This window comes from Otolemur garnettii, unplaced genomic scaffold (genome assembly GCF_000181295.1).
Source record: "Otolemur garnettii isolate 467f Iridium unplaced genomic scaffold, OtoGar3 scaffold00009, whole genome shotgun sequence".
Lineage (NCBI taxonomy): Eukaryota > Metazoa > Chordata > Mammalia > Primates > Galagidae > Otolemur > Otolemur garnettii.
In genome coordinates this window covers 5950015-5969869 of record NW_003852404.1, presented here as the reverse complement: position 1 = coordinate 5969869, position 19855 = coordinate 5950015, and the positions used below count along the sequence as shown (strand labels likewise).

The window sequence follows — 19855 nt, the reverse complement described above, 5'->3', positions numbered from 1 at the left end:
CATCTGGCCACCCTACCTGGGGCCAAGGGCTCCACATGGCTATGTCACCCATCTCCTGCCCAGGCTGTCTGAGGCTGTACATCCCCTGTCAGCCAAGGGCTCATACAGTGAGAGCCACCTTCCCTCTGATAAAGGCAGAGGAGCCCAGGATGTCCTTTACTCATCACTTGGCTTTGACAAGTCAGTCACCTCTGTGTGTCTCCGTTTAGCCATGTGACACAGAGGCATGGTCACAGACTCCCCTCTCTGAGCTGATGAGGGAAGGAAATGGGATCACCCAGCACTGGGCTTGGCAGTCGTAGACACGCAGTAAGTGCTCAAAGTGAGCGATAATTGTCACCATAAACAGTCACCAACAGTAAACCGGCTCTGGGCCAGACCTGCCTGGTGTTAGATGTGTCCCATTTGATCCTCACAAATGTCTCACGGAGGCGTCCCTATCATTCTCACTTTGCAAATGAGTAAATTGTACCTCAGAAGCCCAGGGCTTTACCAGGGTATCCCAGACAGAGAGGGACAAATACGGAATTCAACCTGGGTCTCTGACCCCAAAGCCTTGCCGGGCCCCAAGCTGCCTCCACCTTCTGCACTTCTCCCTACAAGCAGGCCTGAGCTCAGGGTGGCCTCTGTCTGTTGGGACGGAGAGGACAACTAGCTGTCCCACCTGCTCCCACAGCTCACCATCAGGGCTGGCGCCCCCGCCAGGTTGCCGCCAATTGCAGTGAAGTTAAAGGGGGAGATGGCTGCCACGAAGCCCTGGGAAGGAGAAGCCGGTGAGACTAAGCCCAAGCTGTCCAGCATCCCCAGCTGCCCGCCCGCCACCTGCAGGTACCTCCAGCCCCCGGTACACCACGCTATTGGTGCTGGGCGGCACGCTGATGGGCTGCTCCCCCTCCAGCTCCACAGCAAACTTGGCGTTGAATCGGAAGAAGTCGATGAGCTCAGCAGCTGCATCGATCTCTGCTTGGATCACCGTCTTGCCCTGTAAGGCAGGTGACAGCCTCTCATCAGCACTCTTCCCCCACCCAACCCTGTATCTATGGTAAGTATCAAGCTGTGCCCCAGCAGGGCTGGAGAAACCTTCAAAGGGCTACCTGGCCCTGTCCAGGGGCTGCAGAGGCAAAGGACCACGTCTCAAGACCCTGAGCCACCACCTCCTGCAGCCAGCCTCTTGCCCTCTGGGCTGGACTGGGATCTGTGGCAGTTACTGACCCCCTGCCACAGGCTGGGCCTGGAAGGTGCTCTGTCCTAGTTTCATAGCAACTTGGGAACGGCGGCATGGGGAAGTGGATCTGTGATCATGAGCCTCAGACCAAATCCAAGATCACAGCCTTCCAGACAAAAGGGTGCATCTGCATGAGTGGGGCTGAAAGCCAGGGCAGAGACGCCATGCAGGATGCAGACGGCCCGTCTGCTGGGACTCAGAATGGAGCTCACTGGCAAGTTTAGGCCAAGGACCAGGAGGCTGAGGACTGCAATTCCCTCCAACTGTCCATTCTCCCTGACTGAATGGGAGCCGAGGGAAAAGGAGTCTGTGCTGCAAGAACAGGGCTTTTCCAGCTCAGAGTGGCCCCTCTGTAGCACACAAGGTTACCAGCAGGTGCACACCCTACTAGAGAACAGGGCAGAGGAAGCTGAGCTAAGGTGTGAACTATGCTTCCTAGAAGCTCCTGAATCTTAAGCCGAATAAAGAAGGAACTTAATCAGATCTGAGAGACAGAGAGAGAGAGAGAGAGAGTGTGTGTGTGTGTATCAGAGGTCTACTGAGAGAACCAAGTAGCATTAACAGGGTGAGAGTTGTCACAGCCTCTAGACATCAGACGGGGCTCTCACTCTGGGAATAGGTAAGCCCACAGGAACAACAGGCTGAACAAAAGGCAGCCTTGGCTTCTGTGGTTTACCCTTGAGGGGGCCAGGTCAGCTGGCACGCAAAGGTGCAGCTCCTGGAGATGGCCGTTCATGACCCTGTCTCCCTCGGCTCCCATCCTTGTACACTCTGCCCTACTAGGGCCTCACTCACTCAGGAGCCATCCACCAGGGGCTCATCACAAGTCCTCAAAGAAAAACACTGTGTGAAGCCCAGAGAAACAGCAAGACATGACTATCATGTCCGGAAAGCTTGTCAGGGGGCCATGAACACAGGAACCTAATATGCTCCAACGGGACACAATGTAACGACGAAGGAACAACACGCTATAGGAGAATGGGGCGGGTCTAGTCCTTTTGGATGGAGAAGGCCCAAGAAGCCTCTTGGAGGAGGTGACGTAAGAGTTCACTAGACAGAGAAGACAGCAAGAACTCCAGGCTGTGGGCAGAGGCAGAGAGGATGCCCACAGTGTCTGGGAGACTTACTACATCCACATGGGCTACATCATGGGCAGGGAGGGCAGAGCAGCTGGTGAGCTGGGCAGAGGGGTCCTGGGCACCAGGCTCAGGACTTAGCACGTCCTCTCAAGTCTTGGCTGTTCGTAAGCCAGGAGTGACCTGCTGCAAGTGTTGAAAAGACCACTCTGAGGGTTGATGGGGGCTTTCGCCAGCCCAAAGGGTAGGACACTGCAGCCAGGCAAAGTGTGACACTGGCCTAGAAGCAAGGACTGAGATGGACGGAGGGGACATCTCCATGGTAGCACATGTGCTGGCTCAGCACAACGCACCTCAGTTAGGTTTGTCCGTCCCAGCTCCTATGTCTTGCCCCTCGAGGGTATCTCTGGGTCTCTCACAGCGCCTGGCACCCAGCTGTTCAGCTGATGTCTCCTAACACGGTGGACACAATGGCCTCCCCCTGACACCTGGGCTCGCCAGCACCTCACCTGTCCCACCATGGTCTTGGCAAGGACCTCGGCCCTGCGTGGCCCACTTAGCATATCCGCTGCCTTCAGGAAGATCTGGGCTCGGTCTGCAACAGGCTTCAGGTCCCACTCTTTCCTGGCGGCCAAGGCAGCCTCAATGGCTTTGTTGAGCAGGCCCTAAGGACAGAGGAAAAAGGTGGGGGAGGCACCTCCTACAGCAGGAAGGAGCCTTCCTCATGGCCCCAGGGGAGGAAGCGAGGGGAGGATCTGGACCACCGTCCACCCAGGAGGACCCCATCCCCACATCTGTGGACACTTTGCCTCATCACTGGCTAGGAGTCTGAAGTCTGAATGGACCCACAGGCTGGTCACATGCCAGAGGCCTTGGCCCCGAGTCCCTGAGCTATTAAACTAACTCAGCTTTCTCTCATGGTCCAATTGAAGCTGCACTTTCTTCTTAAGACCTGAGGCCACTCCGCCCTCCATCCAGACCCCCCAGCTCTTAAAGTCAGAGCCACAGCCTGAGACGCTGCATCCAGACACAATCTACCCTCATCACCATACAACACCAGCTTTTGGACCACTGGCCACCAGCCAGTCACCCCACCTGCTCCTGCAGGCCTTCCCTGATGCCAGCTCTCTGCCCAGCCTTCCTCCATCTACGAGGTCTCCCATTACCCTGACTCAGCCTCCCAGAATCTACTCCCTCCCCAGTCTAAGGTCTGCTCCTGTCCCGCTTGTCCAGGTATGTCTCAGCCGTGGCCCAGGCAGCTCTCATTTGGCACAAGTTAACCTCTGTATGCCCAGCCCTGACAAAACCATAGTCCACGGATTTCCTCAGTGCCAGCTACCCCCTAGCTCCCCACCCCTACCCCCATGGCCAAACAAGGAAGCAGCAACAGCAGGGCTGTGACCCCAACCCCACAGTTACCAGGGACTCACTCACCTTGTCTGCGTAACAGAACTTGGCCACCTTATGTCCATGGTTAAAGGGCTAGAAGAAGAGGAGAGTGAGGTCACTGCTCAAGAGGGAGGTGCCAGGACAGGTGGGGACAGGCTGGGCCAAGAGCTTGTTTTCAGGAAGGCCCTGGAGCACGGCTGCTCCCTCCCCTTGTGCCCATGAAGCCATCTGCAGCTGCCCGGCCCACACTGACTTCTCCTCCTGGGAGTTTGCAGCACCCGCTGTGTGACAAGGGAGATGTGCTCCCTGCTCCGGAAGGTTCACAATCCAGGAGAAAGCCGTAAACCATGGGGGTCTCTCATGGAAAGCGTGGACTTTCGTGGTCAAATAGACATGGATTTGATTCCCTGCTTACCACCTGCAAGCTGTGGGGCCTATGTGAGCTCACTTCCCACTGTAAGTCTCCTAATGTGAGAAAGGGGGATCACATACTCCCTCTTTCAGCATGGAGAAGAACAAACAGGATTGAGCACAAAAATGCGTGCACACCCAGCCCAGCAGGACTCTGCAGCTCAGCAACCCCCGCAGCAGAGGCTCTAAGTGCCTCTGTGGACAGCTCCCACTCTAGGCTATCTTTGAACCTCTCAGAGTGGGGGGTCTGGGTACGCCCCCCCCCCCCTTTAACGCCTCCCCTTGAACACACATGCCCAGAGTTCCACCTAGACAGAGCCAGAACACACTGATCCTGTTTGGAAAACACTTTGTTGTCCCCTAAATTACAGACTCATGAGTTTCCTGGCCCACCTAAAGTGTTTGCAGTTTCTAAATGAAAATTCAGAAATTTCCCTGGTCGGGGCGGGTGGGGGGGGGCGGGTTGTTACCACAATACCATCTGAGGAACATGAGGCTGAGGGACCAGCTTTCTGCCAGTAGTTTCAAAACCCCCTTATGAGCTGGGCACAGTGGCTCATGGCTGTACTCCTAGCACTCTGGAAGGCTGAGGCAGGAGGATCACTTAAACCCAGGAGTTTGAGGTTAAGGCGAACTAGGCTGATACCAGGCCACTCTAGCCTGTGCAACAGAGTGAGACTCTGTCTCTAAATTCAAAACAGCGCCCCTCCCCCTCAAAAAAAATAAAAAGCCCAGTGGAGAACTCCACCAGGAATAACAGAAGATGCAGTGTGGATTCCTGGCGGTGTTTTGTTTTGTTCTGTTTTGGAGACAGAGTCTTGCTCTGAGGCTGGAGTGCAGGGTTAGGATCACAGCTTACTGCAGCCTTGAACTCCTGGGCTCAAGCCATCCTCCTGCCTCAACCTTCAGAGTAGCTAGAACTACAGGTGCACATCACCATGCCTGGCTAAATTTTTTTTTCTTATTTTTTATAGAGATAGGGTCTTGCTCTGTGGCCCAGGCTGTTCTTGAACTCCTTGCGTCAAACAATCCTCTCATCCCAGCCTCCCAAGTTTGGGGATTATAGGCGAGAGCCACTGTACCTGGCCTTCACAGTCTTTCTTGCCTGTGGACAGGACTCAGTTATGGACTGGTACAGGGTGAGCATAGCCCTTTTGGAAGTTTTACTGGCCATGGGATTCAAAATAGGGTGAGCACCATCAGGCCCTTGGAGTCAGAGCCCACAGGTTCATGCTCATGGGCTGCCAGGGAGGGAGACCACAGATTCAGGGGAGAGGCTGAACCCTGCCCGCCCACCGGACATACCGACACCTGGTACCGCACATCTGACGTCCACACCTCCTCATCCCCCACCACACATGGGATGGCTTCCGTCCTGCCCTTCAAGTCCTTCAAGGCCTGGGGAGAGGGACAAGGACATGGGTGGGCACTTCCTTCCTCTCTTCCCTGAGAGTCAGCAGACAGAGATGGGCAGGCAGGCACACAAATAGGAGAGCCAAGCCACACCTGTGATCACAGAGATCGGGCCTCCCCCAGGGGCAGCAAAACTTAGCTCCAGCCACCATCACCCTGCAGGACAGTGAGGCCAGTGTCGCCAGGTCCATTTAGTACAGATAAAACACTGCACCCGAAATGTGAAATCACACAAATTTGAAAGTACTGGCAATTAATTGGGAAAACCTTTTAAGTATAAATCATCTGGGATGATGAGCTCTGAGCTGGCCAGAGAAGCCCCTACGTGACTGCAGGCCGCCACCCTGCTGCTCCCACCCTCTCCCACCTTCCAGCCCCAGAATTCAGGCTCCCCCCAAGGCTGGGAGCAGAAGCAGGTGCTGCCACAGGCACTGCCGGTGCTGTCACGGGCACTGCCAGGGCTATTGCTGCTCAGTGACCCGAACCTCCAGGTGCCCCCACCCTCCCGTTACCTTCTGTAGTGCGTCTCGCTCAGGGCTGCCCTGTGTGAAAGCTAAGATGGGCTCGTTGGCTACCTTCAGGGAGGAGGTGTGCTTCCACCGCAGCCTGGGCACAAGAGCAGGGGACAGAGGCAGACGGGTCAGCAATAGCCGCCACCTCGGGACCCCGGCCCCTCCGTCTCCAACAGGGTCTCAGAGCCTAAAATCCAAAGCAACTATAGAAAGTGTATACTGAGTGGAATACCACTCAGCCATAAAAGAGATGGAGACTTTACATCTTTTGTTTAACCTGGCTGGAGTTGACATACATTCTTCTTAGTAAAGTATCACAAGAATGGAGAAGCAAGAATCCAAAGTACTCTAATCTAATATGAAGCTAGTAGATGATCTAATACACACCCACATAAGAGAAAACTCAATTTAATTCAAGTGGGGGAGGGAGGGAGGGGGGTTGGTGTGCTCCCACCTAATGGGCACAATGGAAGGGTCCATGGCACGCCTTCTGGGTGCGGGGACATAACTACAAGGACTCTTCCTAACAAATGCAAACATTGTAACCTAATTATTCATACCCTCATCTTAATGTGAAAGTTTAAAAAAAAAAATCTAAAACAACAACTATAGAGCTGAATGCAAAAACTGACCTTGGGTCCAAAACCCAAGGTTCAAGTCCCAGGCGTGCCACTGCACGTCCCTGGGCCTGTGAGGTGCCTCCTCTGAGCCCATTCATACATCTGTGAAGTGAGAATAATCACACCAAACTCACACGCCTGTGTGGAGTTAACACGCACAGATACAAACCCGTGTTTGAGTATTTCACACATGCGGAGGGCACCCCTCCCTTCATTTCCCCCACAGGGCAGTCTTTACCCCAAACAGCCCCAAGCTCCTCCTTTCCCTGAGCAGAAAAGGCAGCACATTCCAGAGCTGAGTCTCTTCAGAATGTGAACCAGCTAAGGTTCCCTTGGCACGAGGAGCTGAGAGCTCTGGGTGGGCAAGAACATTCAAGGAGTGGATCGTGAACTTGGAAGGCTGCCCTGAGCTCAGTTCACAGCAGCAGGGAGGGCTGTTCTGGGGGTTCAGTGCCTGACTCCAGGGTACTGAGTTTCAAGAATCCTTGCTTGAATCCTGTAGCCTCATTGACTCGTGACCACCACCCTGTACCATATTTGAGGTCCTCGAGGTGGTAGGACAGGTGGATCAGATCCCCCAGTTCTGCCACCTCCCAGCTGTGGAACTTCCCCTCTGGGCCTCAGTTTCCCCTCTGTAATAATGAGGCAAAAATGATGACAAAGGCTACCTAATACCCACAGGGCACATCCTCCCACCCACCATGACATAGGTGAGTTTAGACAAATAGGTCATCTTTAGACAAATTGGTCATCTGGGTCCTAAAGGGAAAATGACTAGATCGAGATCAAGATTAGCAGACATCTGTCTTTGAGTCTAGCATAACCCAGCTGTCTTCTCCCTCTGGCATCTACAGCCCCAGTCAGACACTAGAACTGGACACAGCTGGAACTGGACAGGTCAGCTCACAGGTCACTGCAGCGAGGGGGAACACAGATCACCCGGAACCATGGGCGTCTCAGGGAAACACCTATCACCAGATCTGGGCTTTAGTCAGGTGACTTGGGGAGGGATTGAGAGAGTTGGAGTTTGCTCTGATTCAGATGCTGTTAGACACTAGGGGCAACTGAGCAAAAAGTAGCAGTCCCTCGTTCAGACAGAGAAGAGGTCTGGTACTTCGTGGGTGACACAGTGACTTTCTTTTAGTCTGTGCAGACAAAACTATGAACAGGGCACACTGTGTCTCATTTTATCATGGTCTCAAGATCGATGTAGTCTGAGGCTAGTGTTCTGCGAGCCTGTTTGTGCCCCACAGGAGAACAGATGGGCCTGGCTGGGCATGTCGGGGAACTACAGGAGTCCGGTGGCTCAAAGACCCAGTCTGAGAGGCCTGGAGGAAGGACCCCAAACCAGGGGCCAGGCAGGCAGGCCCTTTGCTCACTCTACCAGGGTGACTGAGGCACCTCGGGTGCCTTCCCAGACCCTGGAGATGCAGCACGGACCAAGACACAGTGAGGGCTCGGGCCGCACACGGCTGACCTCCAGTGCCACTACGGCCAGGAAATAAGCACAATGATGACACAGGGTGACCATAAAGATGACTGAATGAGGGGAAGGGCAATCAGGGAGGGCCTCTCAGGGGTGGTGACCTCTGACCGAGACCTAAAGGAGGCTAGTGTGGCAAAGGGCAGAGCAACCCAGGCAGAGGGAAGAGCAGAGAGAGAGGCTGGCCCATCCGAGATCCTGACAGGCCAAGAGAGCACATGGGACTGTCCCAGTCATGTCCCCACCCTCCGCTACCACCCCCTCCCCCGTCCCCACCCAACTCAGATAGACTCTTCCTCCCATTAGCCAGGTGACCCTGAGCAGGTTTCCCTGTAACAAACAGTGACTCTCGTCTCATGGGTTACTATGGAGATTGTCCTCAATCAACTAAAATCCACCCTCCCTCCTTCCACTTTACTGCTGTGGGAAGAACAGAGTGGCAGCCGCAAGTGTCAACAGTCCCTTAGGAAGGGGGAGGGCTTTGGAAGTGCACGTGCAGGGCTGAGAGCTAGTAATTGTTGGGGCGGGGACCATTTGAAAACTGGCAAATGAAGAACCTTCTAAAGCTATAAAATCTGCTGCTGTGTGTTGTACGTCTATACACCTGCGTCACGTGTGTGATACTTCGCTACCAAAATACAAGAAAAAGGTCTAATACAGAAAAAGTAAGCACTTAAAGATTTTATCAGAAACACAGAAACTAACTCAAATGGCTTTTAGCTCACATGGCTTGGGTAAACCCCCTGAGCCTTCTGACCAGCAAAATACTCACGTAACTTTAGGGGTCTTGCGTAGGTGACACCTGCCTAACGCTCCCAATCTATGGAAATGATTCACAGAGAAATATCATGAGATGATGGCTAACTTTGTTCACGGAACTAGTTAACCGTGATTGTTAAGGATGACTCAATTAAAATGAATGTAAATGGATTGAAAGTTTACAAATGAATGTTTCAAAATTGAAAAGAAGATTTTTCAGTAAAAAAGTCATGTTGTGTTACATTAAATAATAGATTATAAATGTCTGCGTCATTTATATGGTATAGGAAAGCTACATATGATTGGATCTGTTTATAAACCAAGAAAATTAAGGAAACATCTTTCTAAAAATTATAAGATGGTTTTCACCCATACTGGCATTGAACAGTTCAAAATTACTCCCCGGGCTTCTCACTGGAAATTAGGGTTACTAAGACTTAAAATTATAGGCAATGCATGTAATTAAAACGACTAAAAATTCTACGTAGGGAATGTATAAAGGATGTAAAAAGAAAGTTAAAAACAGTAATTATTTTCCTTTGTACGACAGAGAAATTTGTATGGTCAAAATGATAAGAGATTTCTTATTCACAGGCAGAATGCCATTATAAAAAAAGGAAATATAGGGAAAAACTGAAGGTTTCAACAAGTTGAAGATTGGCAGAAGATTCATCTCGTGAAAGGAATTTGGGGTGCAATCAAGTTGGCTAAAATTAGAAGGGATAACAGTAGAGTCTCTATAAATTGAACTGACCACCAAAGGAGCGTAACAAACTGGTCCACATAGAGAGGTGGTCAACATAGGGAACTAGGCCTCCTGCACTGATCTGTGCATGTGGTCCGCACACATGCAGTCCAATCTATGAAAATTAGGTCAACTTAAGGAGGTGGTCAGTTAGGGAAGTGGCCAACCATGGAGATTCTATCGCATGCATAAGTTTTTCCTAGAAACTGAACATTAGTATCAAAAGGACACTGATGCTCAATTTACAATTGCTGAAATGAGGAAACAACCTAAATGCCCACCAATCCAGGAACGGATTAATAAGCTGTGGTATATGTACACCATGGAATCCTACTATTCAGCCATTAAAAAAGATGGAATCTTTACATCTTTTGTCTTAACCTGGATAGAGCTGGACCAAAGTCGTCTTAGTATCACAAGAATGAAAAAGCAAGAATCCAACGTCCTCAATTCCCACGTAAGAGGAAAACTCAAATTAATTCAAGGTGGGGGCCGGGGAAACGAGGGAGTAGGGAAAGGGGAGGAGGATGGGTGTGCTCCAACTTACTGGGCACAATGTCAGGCATGGCACCCCTCTTGGAGACAGGGCACAGTTATAAGAGGGGCTTTACTTAACACATGCAAACAGTGTAACCTAATTCATGGTCCCCTCAATAACCTGAAAAAACAATAATTAAAAAAAAAAGGACACTGAAGCAAGGCCAGAGTCTGAGCCCTCCGTGGAAACAACAGGATTTTCTTGAAACATTGATCTGCTCTTTCATGGAAGGTTGGAAGCGTTTATACAGGGTTTATGGAAATCTTATCTTGGGTTGTAAAAGCTGACTGATATTAGACGGGTCTGTTTATACAGTTTTATTAAAATTAGCTTTTGTCTTGATAACACACTAATATAAAAAGAAAACTTGGTTTTCTCCTGGGAACAAGAGTATGATGTCAAATCAGGGAGAGATAATAAAAGACTTGTTTACCTTTTGGGTAAACTGTAATAGAGGAAGGGGAAAGTTTGCCTCAAGCTGTCTTTGTTGGGTCCTCTCATTGGAAAACTGAGTCTACTCGCCATCAAAAAGTTGTGTTTTTTGAAATCTTTGGATTATCGATTTGGCTAAATGAATGGCTATTAGTCTACCTGTGATTCTATTCCGATCATGGGTTTTAAATTTTTTATTTTACTTTTTTTTTTTTTTGGAGACAGAGTCTCACTTTGTCACCCTGGGTAGAGTGCTATGGCGTCATAGCTCACAGCAACCTCAAACTCTTGGGCTCAGGCAATCCTCTTGCCTTAGCCTCCGAAGTAGCTGGGATTATAGGTGCCTGCCACCGTGCCTGGCTATTTTTAGAGATGGAATCTCGCTCTTGCTCAGGCTGGTCTTGAACTCCTGAACTCAAGCAATCCACCTGCCTCAGCCTCCCAGAGTGCTAGGATTACAGGGGTGAGCCACCACACCCAGCCTCTACTTTACTTTTTACTTTACTATTTTATTTATTTTATTATAGTAGAATGTAGTGTCATCAACATAGCTCACAGCAACCCCAAACTCCTGGGCTGAAGCAATTTTCCTCCCTCAGCGTTCCAAGTAGCTGGGACTACAGACCCATACCACCATGCAAGGCTAATTTGATTTTTTCTAATTCTTGTAGAAATGGGTTCTTGGGGTCTCCTCCTTGTTCAGGCTGGGCTCGAACTCCTGGCCTCAAATAATCTTCCCACCTCAGCCTTCCAGAGTGCTAGGATTACAGCTAGCCACTGCACTTGGCCTATGTTACTTTTGTTTTAAAGAAGGAATCTTGCTATGATGACCAGGCTTGTCTTGAACTCTTGGGCTCAAGTGATCCTCCTGCCTCAGCCTCCCAAGTAGCTAGGACTACAGGTCCGTGCTACCACACCTGGCTCTTTCTTAATAATCAAGTGTTTTAAACCTTTAATATTCGACAGTCTCCAAAATCAAATTGCAAACTCTAAATTTAGTCTTTTTGACCACAAACTAACTTTCTGGATTTTAGGGCCCCTGGAAGTCTAAGACAAATATAGTAGGCTTAATATGTTAAAATTGTACGGGAAGCAATGCTTAACTTCCATTGAGTTATAGTTGTATAAACGTTAATAGTGTGTTCCAAAAATATGAGATTCCCCAAATTCTGACATCTTGGTATATGTAAGCAGGAATAATTATGATCATGTTAAATCATTACATGCCACAGATTTAACCAAATTTCCTCATCAATTGTGCCTTTAACCATAGCCATTCTAAGTCTTTGGTCATCCACATGCAATTACTATTTTATTTTAATTCTTCTTGAAAAGTGGTTTATAATCAGCTGCAGTTCAAAATGTGCTGCTTCTTCAAGGAAATTCATGAAAAAAGACCCTGACAAGCACTGAATACAGATTTCTGATTAACTTTAAAAATCATACCATTGGACTAAGTAAAAACTTCTAGAACTCTAATGAAAAAAAAAAAAAAAACAGAGGCCGGGTGTGGTGGCTCACACCTGTAATCCTAGCATTCTGGGAGGCCAAGGCAGGTGGTGCCTGAGCTAAGGAGCCTGAGACCAATGTCAGCAAGAGTGATACACTGTCTTTAAAAATAGTCAGGTGCTGTGGCGGGTGCCTGTAGTCCCAGCTACTTGGGTGGCTGAGACAAGAGGATTGCTTGGACCCAAGAGTTTGAGGTTGCTGTGAGCTAGGATGCCACAGAACTCTACCCAGGGGACTCTAGTCTCAAAAACCAAAACCAAACCAAACAAAAACAAACGGATACATTCATGAAGACTGCTAGCCCAACATCAAGAACAGAAATTAATTACATGGGACTGAACTGACAGAGAACCACAATGATGTTTATGAATTTTTTGGTTTGAAACGTTGCTTAACTCTCTATATTTTTTTCCTTTTCAGCAATTTACAGCTTACAGCAGTTGGGTAGACTTGTGTGAGTAAAACTTAAAACATTTGCTCTTCTCTCTACGTGATGTCTCCAAAACGTAGAAACTACTTGTGAGTATTCTTATTTTGTGGCAATAAAGTTACCTGCATAAGCTTAATCAGCCTGTGCATTCTTTTGTAACAGGACAGATTGGAGGCAATGGAAATTCTACCAAGGCTTGGACTAGAATAATATATTTTCAGACAAGACCAGACTGCGCTAGGGAATTAATGTCGACATCGTAGAGCTGATAAAACCCTTTAGAAAGAATAGCCCAGTATATCATCTGCACAGTTTCCTTATAAGGTTCTCGACCTCGAGGGAAGTGAAGCATGTCACTCAGGGTGACATGTCACCCAGGAAACTCAGGGTGTTTTGGGGACTTTGGGCAGAGAGAGGAATTTACCCAATTTGTACAGGTATCATAATCACCGTCTGATGGCGACTCCTGGGCTTGGCTTCTTAGCTTTTGAGAGGCTTTTCAAAGTCTCATCTGAAATTCCTCCCAGAGAAAATTCCAGCAAAGCCAACTTAAAAAGGAGCCTGTAGGGCCCGTTGAGGTTCTTGCTGTACTTTATGCAAATAATCAGGCCACCTACACTAAGACCAAACTTTATTTGCAAGTAAATTGAATTGGTCCTCCTAAGATTTATCTTTGGTAAAAAATGAAGAACCAGAGTGAGAAAAATTACATCTCAGAAGAAAACTACAGCATACCTGTTGTTAGATTCCAGCCAGGACCATTGTTTTTTTAATTTTTAGCATGTTTTCCTACAGTTTGGCCTGAATCCTGGATTATTTCTTGGCTAAAGCAAATCTCTAAAGAAGGACTAGGTTTTAATTTTCTTCGTGATGTTTTTAGTTGACTCCCCAATGGTACAGATTTCTTTCTTTTTTTTTTTCCTGTTCTAGCGTACAAATCCTCTATTTGATTATAACCTATAAGTGCATTGTATTTCTGCTATGCTGGTCTCGTTTTAGTTCTTCTGAGAAAACTAAATTCAGGGTATTATGAAGACCAGAAATGATTCAATGGACAACAGTAGCTATATAAATCAGTGACTTAACTGGGGTCTCATTTTAGCCACCCTCTTATTCCATCCAATTCTGTTTTGGTGCTCTTAAAATTCCTCACTGAGGCCGGGTACGGTGGCTGACACCTGTAATCCTAGCACTCTGTGAGGCTGAGGCAGGTGAATCTCCTGAGCTCCGGAGTTTGAGACCAGCCTGAGCAAGAATGAGACCCCATCTCTACTAAAAATGGAAAAATTAGCCCATGTCATGGTCAGTACCTGTAGTCCCAGCTACTCTGGAGGCTGAGGCAGGGGGATCACTTGAACTTAGGAGGCTAAAATTGCTGTGAGCTAGGATGATGTCTCAATACTCTACCCAGGTAACAGTGAGACTGTGAGATTCTGTCTCAGAAAAAAAAAAAAATGGTGGGGGACTGGGACTCCGTGGCTCACGCCTATAATCCTAGCACTCTGGGAAGCCAAGGCAGGTGGATTTGCTTGAGTTCAAGACCAGCCTGAGCAAAAGCAGGACCCCATCTCTACTAAAAATAGAAAATAAACTAGCCGGGTATAGCCCCAGCTACCCGGGAGACTGAGGCAAGAGTATTGCTTGAGGCCAAGAGTTTGAGGTTGCTGTGAGCTATGACGCCATGGCATGCTACCCAGACCAACAAAGTGAGACTCTGTCTCAAAAAAGAAAATTCCTCACTGTGACTTATCCACACCCGCCCAGGGGAGGCAGGCCCATCCAGAAATGAGCTTCCTAACGACTAAGCTCTAGAACAGGAAAGGAGCCCAAAGCTAGGGGTGGAAGGGTGGATTGAACAAGAAACATACCACAGTGTGAGCTACAAAGCGGGTTGCCAAATCAGGCCCCGAGGAGACTTCAGTCACACCCACACGCCCATGCCCGGGCAGTTGTTTAAAGACATTCTTGTTCCTCACCAGCAGCCTCACCCCGGACAGTCCCATTCCTGGCATCTGTGACAATGCACAAGAACAATGTATAACCGATAGCTTACATTATTTCCATGTGATTTTTTGGTGAACAATTTAGGAACCGCCTCTTCTTTTTCCATAAGAACCCTCTTGTAGCTGCTCCCCGGGGGAGTGTCAATTCTGGGCAACAGGAATCTACGCTTCCAGGTGGCCACCCCCAAGCTTGGAATTGGACTAAATTCCAGGCTTCTAAGCACTTTTTCTGAATCTCATTATTTAAGGTTGACACTAGGTCCCCAGCAACGTCACTGGGAGGTTCAAAGTGCTGGACTTTCCGCATCCCTCAAAGCCCTATTTGGGGGCTTTTCTGAGAAAACCATAAAGGTCTTTCAGAATCTATCCCACTGGGCCAGGTTTTCAAAGGCCAATGGGTTCCTAGACACCCCCAAGGATATCACACTCAGCACCACATAGGAAAGTAGCACCTCCTCAGCGGAAATATGTAGTGGGGGGGGGGGATGTCAGAGATAGGAACCCCGCAGGCCTTCCATCCACCTTGCAAAGGGCAGAGGCCCACTGTGACCTGAGGATCACGTGACTTTCTCTAATTCTACACATCTCTAGGCCCTGGCCCAACTGTGCATCCATCAGTCTAGTGTGTGGCACAGAGACCAGTCCAAAGTTCAGTGTGAGTCAACTGCAGCCAAAGATAACCCAGGGACCTCTGTTGAAGTTTTTTGGGTCCAACTCTTTTTTTTTTTCACTCATAGGCCATTTTGGATTAACAAGAGTTCCTTTCATCAGCTTAGGTGAAGGCAGAGATGAATCACTCACAGGACTTAGGGTCTCTATGAGGACCTGCTAGGCAGGACTGCCTTCTTCATCCATTCATATGATCTGTTCTTGCAAAAATTGGGATCTGGGCAGCAAAGACGATGCACCGTTTTACCTCCTTCAGTGGGAGACGTCCAGGCTGCACAGGATGGGGGGCCAGCCAACACGACCTCAGTAATCAACAGAAGGGGAAAATGAGGGGAGCACAGAGCCCGGCCTTGGAGGCCACCCCCTCAGCCTCCACACTGTCCAAAGCACTAATCACTTTCACTTGAATTATTACAATGCCAGTCCTACTCCAGTCTCTAAGCCACTGAAGCCTGCTCCTCAATCCAAGTTATATATATATTTTTTGAGATAGAGTCTCACTTTATTGCCTTTGGTAGAATGCTGTGGCATCACAGCTCACAGCAACCTCCAACTCCTAGGCTTAGGTGATTCTCTTGCCTCAGCCTCCCAAGTAGCTGGGACTACAGGCGCCCGCCACAACACCCAGCTATTTTTTGTTGCAGTTTGGCCAGGGCCAGGTTTGAACCCACCGCCCTTGGTATATGGGGCCTGCGCCCTACTCACTGAGCCACCGGCACCACCTCCAAGTTATATTTTAACATGAAAATTCAATCATCAGAGAGTGTAATAGTGCTCAGCTCAAAACTACTCAATGTCTTCTCATTTCTTCTAAAGTAAAAAATCAAATCCCTAATGAGGCTTCCAGCCCCTTTCTCTACCACCCCATCACATTTGCTGCAACCCAGCCACCTCCATCTTTTCTGGGGTCTCCTCTGCTAACTCACACAGCCTGTGTGGGGCTCCTATCAGATCATCTTGCGGGCCTATACTTTTCTCAAAGCACCCATGAAAGCTCTCACCCCACCTGTGCCCCCTCCAGACCACAAGCTGCACATACCCAGCCAGTCTGCGGCATTCACCACTAGACACCCTGAGGCCAACACACTGCCTGGCTCACAGTAAGAAATACCTTTGAGAAATACCTTTGAGAAAAATTAAGGCACAAGCCATGTTAAGAGGTGACACTAGGCCCCCGAGACTGGATTCTGAGGCCAGTGGTCTTCTGCCAAAACTGGGGGCTAGACACAGGCCCCTTGGGTTCCCTAGTGGCTAGGTAGCCCAGGGAGGTGAAATAGAAATCACCTTGCTTCACTCAGCTACTAGGCCTCCTCAGCTGTTATCTGGGGTCTGATAAGGCTAATCCTCCTTATCACTGAGATAAGGGGACAGCAGGTGAGCAGAGAAAATAAGGGGCCCACAGCACCTCCAGCAGGCCAGTAAAGGCCTGAAGCCGGGGATAGGCTGTTTTAGTTACAGCCCCTTCAGGTACAGTCCCTTTTGAAGCACCAATGGTACAGTTTCGATTTCAGGATTTGGGATTAGGGATGCTAAACTGGGTCTGCGAATGTCCCAAATCCAAAATACTTCTGTTCCCAAGCACCCTGGATAAGGCACACTCCGCCTGTAATACCACCTCTATTTGACAGATGAGGTTCAGAGAGACCCGCTCATGGCGCAGCTCACACGTGACAGAGATTTGAGACGCACTGTAGCTGAAGCCCCTGGGACGCCTCAGAGACCCACGATGAGATGAGTCTGATGGGACAGGCCAGTCCTGGGACAGGCCAGTCCTAGAACAGCATTCCCCACCTGGGGAAAGAGGCTGCCCTAAGACGGGCAGTGACCTGCCTCAGGTCACTTGACTGCCTCCTGCACCATGGCTCAGCTCGGGGGTCTCTGCCAGGAAATGTCTTCAGGGTAAGGAGCGTCCAAGAAGGGCAGGAGTCTCCCTAATCCCCGGGGGTGAGCGGGGGTCAAGCCTAGTGGAAGAGGTTTTGCATCTGGGGTAACTAATTACCACGGAACAAAGGGAAAGGACTGAGGACACATGATCTCCATACCTCCCACCCTGTCACCATCCTCCTGCTGCTGGGACCCTGGCCCTTTTTTTTTTTTTTTTTTGAGATAGAATCTCAACTATGTCACCCTCGGTAGAGTGAGGTGGCATCACAGCTCACAGCAACTTCAACGTCTTGGGCTTAAGCAATTCTCTTGCCTCAGCCTCCCAAGTAGTTGGGACTACAGGCACCCACCACAACACCCAGCTATTTTTTTGTCGTAGTTGTCATTGTTATTTGTTTTTGTTTTTATTGAGAGAGTCCCACTATGTCACTCTTGGTGGAGTGCCATGGCATGACAGCTCACAGCAACCTCAAACTCTTGGGCTGGAGAGATTCTCTTACCTCAGTCTCCCAAGCAGCTGGGACTACAGGTGCCTGCCACAACGCCCAGCTTATTGTTGCAGTTGTCATGTTGTTTTAGCTGGCCTGGGCCGAGTTTGAACCTGCCAACTTTGGTGTATGTGGCTGGTGCCGAGCCCTCTTGTCTTGATATTCCTGATAAAGGATGATCACTCAGGACAGCTGGTGAGTGGGAGAGAGACCATAAAACCACAGCACCGCTAACTCCAACTGAGCATTGCAGGTGCCGGGCACACTTCAAAGCAATTTTCCTCTATGAACTCATTTAATCCCCAAGACAACTCTATGAGGTGACTACTACTGTCATCTTTATTTCTCACATGAGAACATGAGACAGCACAGAGAGGGTGAGTAACCTGCCCAGGGCCACAGAGCTTCCAAAAGAGAAGCCTGGATCCAAACCCTGTTGTGTTCTGGGCCATTCCAACAGCAACTGTTCCACACCTATAGGAAGCAGAGCGCTCCCAAGGGTACCAGCGCCGAATGCTCAGTGGGGGCTTTCACAATGTTAGAAGCATTAGGATAACTGTAGGTTCTATTTATGTTTCCTCTTAAATACTTATAGAACACACACTAGGCACCCAGCAAGCCACTGGTCACATCATCACTGTTCCTTGCAACTCCCTGCTTCGTGGCTGTTAATATGATTACCCTCATTTTGCAGATGAGGACGTTAAAGGTCCAAAGGAGAGATGCCTTGCCAAGGCCACAAAGCGCTGGATGACTATGGATTCACTGAGTGGCCCGAAGGAGGGCAGCCCAGGCCAAAGGCACTGCCCCAGCCACTGTGTGTACAAGTCTGAGAACAGAGTATGTCCATGGCATGGATACAAGCACCAACTCCCTACCTGGGGCATCCTGTACCCACCTGGGGCTGGGAAGGCTGGGAAAAACACTGGTGGCTTTGATATTTTGAAAATTAAGTAAGTTGGGTACAGTGGTTCACATGTATAATCCCAGCACTTTGGGAGGCTAAGGCAGGAGGATCACTTGAGGTCAGAAGTTCAAGAACAGCCTGGTAAACGTAGCAAAAATCTCATCTTTATAAAAATTAGAGAAAATTAGCTAGGCACAAAGGTGCTTGCCTGTAGTCCCAGCTACTTGGAAGACTGAGTCAGGAGGATAGATCAAGCCCAGGAGTTTGAGTTTGCAGTATACTATGATCATGTCACTGCACTCCAGCCTAGGATAAAGCAAGACACTGTCTCAAAAAAAAAAAGAAAGAAGAAAAGAGACGAGACAAGACGAGGAGAGGAGAGGGAAAAAAAAAAGAAAATTAAACAGGCAAATTTAAACAGAGAAGAATCCAAAATCACCCAGAATAACCGCAGGGCACAGGGCAGTGGCCAATTCCAGTCCACAAGCCCCCTGATGTCAGGAGTCTTCTCTGGTTTAGCACAAGGGCAAGTAAGGAACAGAAATTAACATTTGTTGTAAGCCTACTATGTGCCTGGACTAGCTTACTTATTAAATTCATATATTAATCTATATTGGCGGAGACGTATAATTGAGGACACAGACGATCATGTTAGTAGAGAAAAGGGCAGGAAGTCGAGATGGAAGGAGAAAGGAACCAGTCAATAGGGAGGCCTGGTCTTTACCACTCAATGTCTTTGACCAATTTTCCTTAATTTCCACAGGCCTCAGTTGTTTAATCTGTGCAATGGGGAGAACACCTACATCATAGGTTACTGAGGAGCTGAGTAAACTAAACCACGTAAAAAGCAAATGGTAGCCACTGCCAGCAACCACTATTCCTGGGCCCGTCCATTACGTCCACATTTGTGGTGATTTGTCTTAAATCCAGCAACCAGTTACAAATATCTGTTGACAAGGAAGTTCACTGTCAGACATAGCTCTAGGTCCTGGGGACACACAGTAAGGCAGACAAGTCTATGAGGGGAAAAAACAAGCTACAAAAAAGTATTTGCAGAGAAGCCTGTGTTTATGTTGTTTCTTAAAAGCATATTCTGTATATTCAAAGAAAGCTAAAAGAATATTAAGTGAAATGCTGACCATGGTTACCTCTGTGTGGTAAAATTACAGGTGGTTTTGTGTTCTTTTTTGCTTTATCTGTACCTTTTACAACGAACATGTATTTGTTTATTAAAAATAAAGCACACGGGCTCAGCGCCGGTAGCAAGTGGTTACGGCGCCAGCCACATACACGGAGGCTGGCGGGTTCGAACCCAGCCGGGGCCAGCTGAACAACAATGACAATTGCAACAACAAAAACAGC

General features: G+C 48.9%; 1 protein-coding gene across 1 annotated transcript in view; it reads right to left on the bottom strand.

Annotated features, from left to right (window-relative positions):
- The window catches only part of ALDH4A1 (aldehyde dehydrogenase 4 family member A1), a 34541-nt gene that overhangs the window by 11289 nt on the left and 3397 nt on the right, over window positions 1-19855 (bottom strand). The window contains exons 2-7 of the mRNA XM_003783849.3: window positions 6027-6120; window positions 5407-5499; window positions 3736-3783; window positions 2811-2966; window positions 833-982; window positions 682-756 (exon numbers count right to left, since the gene is read on the bottom strand). Of these exons, the coding sequence (XP_003783897.2) occupies window positions 682-756; window positions 833-982; window positions 2811-2966; window positions 3736-3783; window positions 5407-5499; window positions 6027-6120 (616 nt within the window). The remainder of the gene's footprint in view (window positions 1-681; window positions 757-832; window positions 983-2810; window positions 2967-3735; window positions 3784-5406; window positions 5500-6026; window positions 6121-19855) is intronic.